Source organism: Manacus vitellinus, unplaced genomic scaffold (assembly GCF_001715985.3).
Source record: "Manacus vitellinus isolate BGI_N305 unplaced genomic scaffold, ASM171598v3 scaffold_21_pilon, whole genome shotgun sequence".
Classification (NCBI taxonomy): Eukaryota; Metazoa; Chordata; class Aves; order Passeriformes; family Pipridae; genus Manacus; species Manacus vitellinus.
The window spans coordinates 13,612,222-13,620,680 of NW_021939546.1; the positions used below are offsets into that span (position 1 = coordinate 13,612,222).

Below are 8,459 nucleotides of genomic sequence, written 5' to 3' on the forward strand. Positions count from 1 at the left end.
GTGGCTCTCCGAGACCCTTTATTCTGGCTGTGATGGCTGTGCAGTGCTGAGCCACAGCTGCAGATTTGTGCCATGGCATGCTGGAGAGGTACCCCCAAACCCTACAGCCAGGGACATGGGGTGCTCCAGAGGAGGGAGGGCACAGCATGGCACCAAACCCCTCCGTGGCCTCGTGTGTGCTGGGTGCAAGAGGAGATTGTCTGACAGTTGTGTGTTTGTTGACTCTGGAACCTACTGATTTTGCAAGAGGTGTACAGCACTTGGGTTGAGGGTGCAGGGGCAGAGCATAGCAAAGATCCTCCTTCTCCCCTCCCCATCCTCTTATCTTTCATGGGCATCAGTGAGCAATGCCAAAGCTTGCCCTGGTTCCCCGTGGCATCTCGGGGCAGCACTGGTGCTGCTGTGGGTGGCTGGCAGAGCACACTCGGGGCTGTCACTGGGGCTGGGCAGCCTCCTGCATTGAGAGGTGGTGAGGGCTGTATAACACTGCTGAGAGGTCCTGGGATTTGGACATCCCCCTTGTCACTGCATCACCCCAACCCTGGGAGTGTCCCCTTGCCTGTGCACCCATGGACGATGCTGCCACTGCCCAGGCCATGCCGGATGCCTTTTCCCTGACAACATGCCTCTGCTATGCTGGGGCAGAGGCAAACATGGGACTGGGCACCAAAGAGAGAGAGCAGGGAGAGTTAGGATGTGCCGGTGGGGCTGGCAGAACCAGGATGGGAAGGCTGGCAGGGCACAGCAACTTCTGATGCAGGGCTGACACTTGTGGATTCATTACCCCATGTGCCAGGGACAAGGGAGTACAGGGACTGATTATAGGGCCCCCAGCACCCAGGATCAGTGGACAGCCAGCAAGGGCACTCAGGACACCCCCTCTCTGAGTGACTCCATCCCTCCACCCCTGGGGACCCCCACCTCAGGCTGGGATTCATCTGCCCCAGGCATACTGCACCCCACTTTGTTGCCCTGAAAGAGCCACTATTGTGGCAAATGATTTAATTAGCATCTATTTCGATCTTCCAGCAAACCCTGCCTAACCCAGTCATGACTTTGCTGCCATCGCCATGGCAGTGACCAATGACATCAGGGGATGGCTGGTACCCTGTGCTGGCATTGCAGGAGCAGACCTGACACCCCAGTAGGAGGTTGGGTGGAAGAATTGACTATCCCTCACTGATTCGGGGGGGGCTGGATAAGGCTCATACCCCACAGAGTGTCTCTGCTGGGCTGAAATACCCTGGTGTGGGCATTTTGAATGGGGGAAGAAAGAGGAGGGGGATCATGCTGGAGATGCCTCCAGTGAGGACATCCCCTTCCAGCATAGATTCTGCCACCACCACAAGCTTCCCAGCCATAAATCAGGGCCCCTGAGGGAAGTGGGGGGCATCCGGGCACCCCAGCCAAGCTGTCATTGTGTGAGGCAATGCTCCTTAGCATGAGAAAGGCTTTGGTGCCAGGCAGGGTGATGGATGATGCCTGCCTTGCTGGGCTGGGGAAGTTTTGTCTATGGTGTACAGTGGGTTCCCTGGGTAAGGGAGGAAGGATGCCCTGGGCACTCCCCTTTTGGGACGTTTTGGATGTTCCCTTTTTGGGGACATTTGGGGTGCCTAGGGCACCTTTCCTCCCCATTGATGTTACCACCCAAGCCAGGCATCTTTTAGAGCTGCATGGGATTACATGCATGGAAAATTTGGGGCCTGGGAGCAGGACCTGGCCCCCCCAGGGACTGCATAGTTGCTGGGTGGCAGCTCTCACTTTGCTTCCCAGCTCTGTCCCTTTCCCACAGCTGGGAGAAGGGGGAGTTTCATCTTCCCAGATGTCTGGGTTCTCTCTGTCCCCCCCCTTCTTTTACCATGTGGGGTTGGTAGGGTGGTTAATGAGTGTAAAGGACAGGGTGACCTTCCTAGATTTGGGGAGGGGGGGTGGTAGCAAGCCGATGGGTGAGCATGCAAGTGTTTGCGCACGTGTGCTTGCTTGTGCATGCATGGACACACGTGTGGCTGCCCCCTTATTGGGGACAAGTGCACCAAAGCCCAGTGCTGCAGGAAAGGAGGGGGGAGCAGCAGAGGCCTGGCTGTTTCATTGCACTGATGCCAGACAGCTCCAAGTTGGGATGCCCCATCGGGCATGGGGGTGAAGCTGTGCCAGGGTCACCTGAGCAGAGTGGTGGCTTGGGACAGGGATGAGGTCCCCTTTGGGCACCAGGGCTCCAGGCTGAGCCAGGACTATGCAGTGTATGTGATCCCCCCACCAGACCCTTTGTCAGGCAAGCTGGAGCATTGCCCCCCCTCCTGCTGGCTGTGCTGCTCATTAGGAGCCTCGTTAGTGTGAGCAGCTTAATCAGAGGCTTCCCAATCAGATCAGTCTGCTCGAGTGGGCAGTGTGCCCTGGCACAGGGACAGTGCCAGTGTCCTGTCCCCCCCGCCTTGGAGACCCCTTAGCCCTGCTCCTGCACAGCACCCCACAGCAAGGACTTCCCCTGAGAGGGGGCTCCCCCGGGACCTGGAGCTGCTGTGAGCTCGTTTCTGACGGACCTTTTGCTTCATGGAGTCAGGCGTGGGCACTCCCATTCTCCGGCCGGGCACGACAGCGTATCGCCCCTGTAGCCCTTCCCAAAGTGCCCACGGTCCCCCCATCTCCCCTCTCCGCCGGCCCCGCGCCCCTGCAGCCCCCCGCCGCCCGCGACGCGTGTGCTGTCCCCGCTCGCAGCAGATGGCTTTGTTTGGCAGCGCGGTGCCGGAGTCGCTGGGCATCACGTCCCGGCTGCGCCGCCCTAATCAAATGATACGGTTAGGTGCACCGCGCCTGCTGCCTGCACCCCGCCGGCGTGAGCAGATACAAAGTGACGGCTCCCATTTGTGGCCCCACTCACTGGCAGCCATCGTGGGGGGCACACGGAGCGGGAGGCAAGAGGGGGAGCAGCGCGAGTGGGCATGGGCGCGGGGGTGTCTGTGGTGACAAAACTGGCACTGTGGAGCTCCAACGTGCTCTTAGGGCTGCCAGCACCTTGTACTGCTCCTTTAGGGTTGTGGGTTCTGTGGGGCTGTGGAGTGGCAACCAGCACCCTCACCCCATGCACCCATCACCTGGCTTCAGGTGGGGAAGGGAGGGCTTGGGGCACCCCTGTACCCCAAAATGCCATCTGCCCTCAGCCCAACCTGCCAGAGCTCCACAGCGTGCAGGCAGGACATTATTACGAGTCCAGGGCTGTGCTGGGGCACAGCCAAGGGGTGATGGGTGCCATCCCTGCCAGGGGTGACGGGTGCTCATCCTGGTTGTTGTTGTCCTTCTTGGTGTGAGCTCACATTGTGCAGCAGGCTGCACAAAGAGCCCTTTCTTGCCCCCTTCTGCCCTCCCCTGTCCCCTGCAGTGAAGGACAGCTGGGCACTGGGGCTGTCCACACAGGGGACCCACCTGCATGGGATGCCCTGTGAGCTGCCCCGAGCATGGGTGCTGCACCTTGCTGGGTGCTGAGCTGGTGGCAGGACCCTGCAGGGTGCCTTTTCTGAGAAGGCACCTGGCCCCCTGCCTGCTCTAGTCACTGCACCTCACTTCCCATCGAGGGGGGGCTTCTGATTCACGCCAGGGGTCCCGCAATTCCTGCCCCAGCTGTGGGCAGTGGCCACCCAGCAGGACCTCTCTCGCTGGGCGCAGGGAGGGGGGGCATGAGAACAGAGGGCCCTTTGTGCTCAGGCGCCCGAACCTGCTTTGTATGAGTTGCAGACTCTTCCTTCGCTGCAGCCGGGCTCCGGGCAGAGCCATTCATCGCGGGGGGGCAGGAGGGGGGCCACCACCGCTGCCCTCCCCCTCCTTGGCACTGCCTGTGCGTGGCGGGCAGCGGGGGGCCGGCGTGTGGGTGGGATGGAGAAGGATGCTGGGGACCACCCAGCCCTGCTTGGTGGCTGTCACCCCTCCGATGGAGCTGGTGGGGGGGTCCCCAGTTGACACACCCCATGATGGCATCTCTCCACAGAATGGCGCCGTGCCCGGGGAGCGGGGCAAGCAGGACAAGAGCGTAAAGCGTGGCAACTGGGGTAACCAGATCGAGTTTGTGCTGACCAGCGTGGGCTACGCCGTGGGCCTAGGCAACGTCTGGCGCTTCCCGTACCTCTGCTACCGCAATGGGGGAGGTGGGTGTCAGGGGGACAGGGGAGTGGGGTCCCTCTGGGCAGGTGTGGGGATGTGGCCCCAGCCCTACATGATACTTGTTGGGGTGGTGTGGTGCATGGGGAGCACATGGGGTCATTGCTCGCTCATCCTCTGGTTCCTGCCTTCCAGGTGCCTTCATGTTCCCCTACTTCATCATGCTGGTGTTCTGCGGCATCCCCCTCTTCTTCATGGAGCTCTCCTTTGGGCAGTTTGCCAGCCAGGGCTGCCTCGGCGTCTGGAGGGTCAGCCCCATGTTCAAAGGTAAGGAGCCGCCCGTCCCTATAGGCACATGCCAGCATGGGATGCCTGCTGTCACAGCGCCTGGCACCTGGTGTGACCCCCACACACCGCGGGGTGCACGCACACCTCCGGCACAGCACCTGGCCCCGTGCAGGCACCTGTGGCTCACACAGCCCCGCACACGCGTGCCTTGCACACGGATCCCTGTCTGCGGTGCACGGATCCCCTGCGCACATGCCCTGGCCACGCTGCCCTGCACACACAGCCCGCCTGGCGTCCCCTGCACGCATTACACGTGCCCCTGCACACGCAACGCGTCTCCTGCGCATACCCCAGCCCTGCGCTGGCATCCACCGCAGGCATTACACACACATCCCTGCATATGCCACACGTGTCCCCAGCATGTCACTCTTGCAGAGGCCACCCAGGTCCCCTGAACAAGCTGGGGGTGCCTGTGGCATGTCCAGCTGTGGGCATGCTTCTGCAGTCCTCTCCCTGGACCATAGGCAGTGGTTGCGCTGTGCCCACGTGTTTGCCCTGCTATGTCTAGACCCTGCTCCAGGTGCATCTCCTGGCATACTGGTGTGCTCCCATGCTGCCAGCTCCCCTGGCACATGCCTGCAGGCTGCCTGCCGGGTGATGTGCCCGCATGTCATGTCTGAGTACAAGCAGCCCACGCACATTCTCCTGTGTGCTCTGCATTGTGGTGTGCTCAGCCTGGGGTGCACTTCCCTGTGTTTGTGTGGCCTCTCTCACATGCCACCAGATAGCTGCAGCCCTAAAGTCCCTGTCACCAGGAGTGACCCCCAACCAGTGGTTCTGTAGGGCTGCAGACCCCAAGGGTTTGCCTGCAGCCCGTGTGCATTGCCAGGGGACCCTCACCACTGCGGGGCTTGTTTGGAGGTAGAGAATCCCACGCACGTTGCTCCTTACCCCTGTGACACAGCCAGGGGCCAAGCCACAGCGTGGCTGCAAGGCTGCTGACAGCACCACATGCTGCCCACCCCTCCCATGCCACAAGCCCCTGCTGCGTGCCATGCCCGTGCCGTGCCGCTGCACCATGCCGCTCACCCCTCCCCGGTGCTGTTCCCAGGCGTGGGCTACGGGATGATGGTGGTGTCCACGTACATCGGGATCTACTACAACGTGGTGATCTGTATTGCCTTCTACTACTTCTTTGTGTCCATGACGCGCGTGCTGCCCTGGACATACTGCAGCAACCCCTGGAACACGCCCGACTGCGCGGGGGTGCTGGACGGGAACATCTCCAGCCACGCCGCCCTCAACCTCACCCATCTCCTCAACAGCACCCAGAAGCGCACCAGCCCCAGTGAGGAGTACTGGAGGTACCAGGGAGTGGGATGGGGGACGGGGGAGCTGGTGATGGTGGGGCCCCACTGACGCTGCTGTCCCGTCCACATATAGGAGGTATGTGCTGCAGCTGTCGGATGACATAGGGAACCTGGGCGAGGTGCGGCTGGCCCCTCCTGGGCTGCCTCGGCGTCTCCTGGGTCGTGGTCTTCCTCTGCCTCATCAAGGGTGTCAAGTCCTCGGGAAAGGTACCTGCGGGTTCCCTCTCCTGGGAGCCCTGCTCCCTGGGTGTGGACATGCCTCCTGTGTAGATGGCCGTGCCCTCCCTAGGCATAGCCCTTCCCTTATTGGGAATGAACCTCCCATTGTGGACATGGCCCCACCCCATCTAGGCACAGCTCCTCCCATGTAGCCATGGCCCACCTCCCTGACCATAGCCCCTTCCCTGGACCATATTCTCTCTTCCTGGTCCATCACTCCATGCTCTGGACCATAACCCCTCCCCCAGTCCATAGCCACACCCTTGCCCAGGCCACACCCACTACCTGTCCCCGCCCCACTGAGGTGCCGCCCCACAGGTGGTGTACTTCACGGCCACCTTCCCCTACGTGGTGCTCACCATCCTCTTCGTGCGCGGCATCACGCTGGAGGGGGCCATCACTGGCATCATGTACTACCTGACGCCCCAGTGGGACAAGATCCTCAATGCCAAGGTGAGCAGGGACGAGGGGTGGTGAGTGGGCCGGGCAGAGCGGGGCTGGAGGCACAGCACTGACCATCCCACTGCTACAGGTGTGGGGTGACGCGGCCTCACAGATCTTCTACTCGCTGGGCTGTGCCTGGGGCGGGCTCATCACCATGGCCTCCTACAACAAGTTCCACAACAACTGCTACCGGTGAGCACCCAACCACAGCACCCCCAGCCCTGCCACTGCCCCTCACATCTGCTGCTGGCCCTGACTCCTCTTCCCACAGGGACAGCATCATCATCAGCATCACCAACTGCGCCACCAGCGTCTATGCTGGCTTCGTCATCTTCTCCATCCTGGGCTTCATGGCCAACCACCTGGGCGTGGATGTCTCCAAGGTGGCCGACCATGGCCCTGGCCTGGCCTTCGTCGCCTACCCTGAAGCCCTCACCTTGCTCCCCATCTCGCCACTGTGGTCCATCCTCTTCTTCTTCATGCTCATCCTCCTGGGGCTGGGCACACAGGTAGGTCCTGGTGGGGCCAGCATGTTCGGATGGGATGGCATGGTGGGGCCAAGGTGGTGACATGCTGCCCCCTCCACCCCATGCACAGTTCTGTCTGCTGGAGACGCTGGTTACGGCCATCGTGGATGAGGTGGGCAACGAGTGGATCATCCGCAGGAAGACCTTTGTGACACTGGGAGTAGCTGTGGCGGGCTTCCTGCTGGGCGTCCCGCTCACCACGCAGGTAGGTGACCATGGGACTGTGGTGATGGGGTGCCATTGCCATGGCCACCTTCATCAGTCACACCCACATTGTTGCCGCCCTGGTGGTGGTGACAGCCAGCGCCTTGTCTTGCTGTGCCAACACCAGTGCTGGTACCCAGACTGAAGTGTTGCCATGCTGACCCTGGCATCAGACGTTGCCATGACAGCTGTGGTGGTGGTGGTATTTGGGCTGTGTGTTGCTGGCCCAAGCACAGCATGGCTGTGCCATTGCTTTACTGACAGCAGTGGTACTGCTGGGGCAGCTGTGCCAATGGGTGGTGTCTTACAGGCGGGCATCTACTGGCTCCTGCTGATGGACAACTATGCTGCCAGCTTCTCCCTGGTTATCATCTCCTGCATCATGTGCGTGGCCATCATGTACATCTACGGTAGGTGCAACTGCCTACAGCTGATCAGCCAGCGGGGCTGACCCAGTCAGCCAGTGGGGAAGGGGGTGCGCTGACTTATAGCCAGTCAGCAGTTTGCTGTGTGCTAACTGGTGAGGCTGTTGGCCAGTCTGGGGAGGTGTGACCTGAGGGGCCCTCTTGGGGTCCCACCACTAGGGATCTGGAGCTGGTGGTGGGTGGGGTGTGAGGGTGCTCAGGGTCCCACCTGGGCTCACAGCCACTTGCCTCCCCAGGGCACCGCAACTACTTCAAGGACATTGAGATGATGCTGGGCTTTCCTCCCCCAATCTTCTTCCAGATCTGCTGGCGCTTCATCTCACCTGCCATCATATTTGTGAGCATCACAACCATGGGGCACAGGGCCATGGGAGGAGGGGGCAAGGAGCTCACTGGGACTTGACCCACTCCCTGGGGAGGAGGGTGCTGGGCTGCGGGAAAGCAGGGATGGGGCAGAATAGAACAGTTGTGGGGGCGCAGAGCAGGCTGGCTTCTCCCCACTAGCTGATCCTGCCTATCCCTTCCCAGTTCATCCTGATCTTCACAGTGATCCAGTACCGGCCCATCTCCTACAACGAGTATGTCTACCCCACCTGGGCCATCAGCATCGGCTTCCTCATGGCGCTCTCTTCCGTCATCTGCATCCCCATCTACGCCATCTACAAAGTGTGCCGTTCTGAGGGGGACACACTGCTTGAGGTGGGTGGCCAGGGGCTAGACTCCCTTGTCTGTGTCCCACCTGGGGCAGCCTGCAAGGCTGTCCCTCACCCCACTGCCGCTGTCAGCAGTGGCAGTGTGCAGGCAGCAGCCATGGGGCACCACATCTCTGGGCACCCCTGGAAGCTGCTGGCATGTTGGTGCAGGCTGGGGGCAAGGGGGAGCATGGTGGGTGC

At 61.4% G+C, this 8,459-nt stretch overlaps 1 protein-coding gene across 1 annotated transcript in view; it reads left to right on the plus strand.

Annotated features, from left to right (window-relative positions):
* SLC6A9 (solute carrier family 6 member 9) overlaps positions 1 to 8,459 on the plus strand; it is a 16,236-nt gene that overhangs the window by 4,985 nt on the left and 2,792 nt on the right. Inside the window, 12 exon segments of the mRNA XM_029959768.1 lie at positions 3,980 to 4,136; positions 4,285 to 4,416; positions 5,489 to 5,741; positions 5,821 to 5,875; positions 5,877 to 5,954; positions 6,285 to 6,419; positions 6,499 to 6,602; positions 6,682 to 6,919; positions 7,008 to 7,142; positions 7,452 to 7,551; positions 7,803 to 7,903; positions 8,095 to 8,292. Coding sequence (XP_029815628.1) covers positions 3,980 to 4,136; positions 4,285 to 4,416; positions 5,489 to 5,741; positions 5,821 to 5,875; positions 5,877 to 5,954; positions 6,285 to 6,419; positions 6,499 to 6,602; positions 6,682 to 6,919; positions 7,008 to 7,142; positions 7,452 to 7,551; positions 7,803 to 7,903; positions 8,095 to 8,292 — 1,686 coding nt within the window.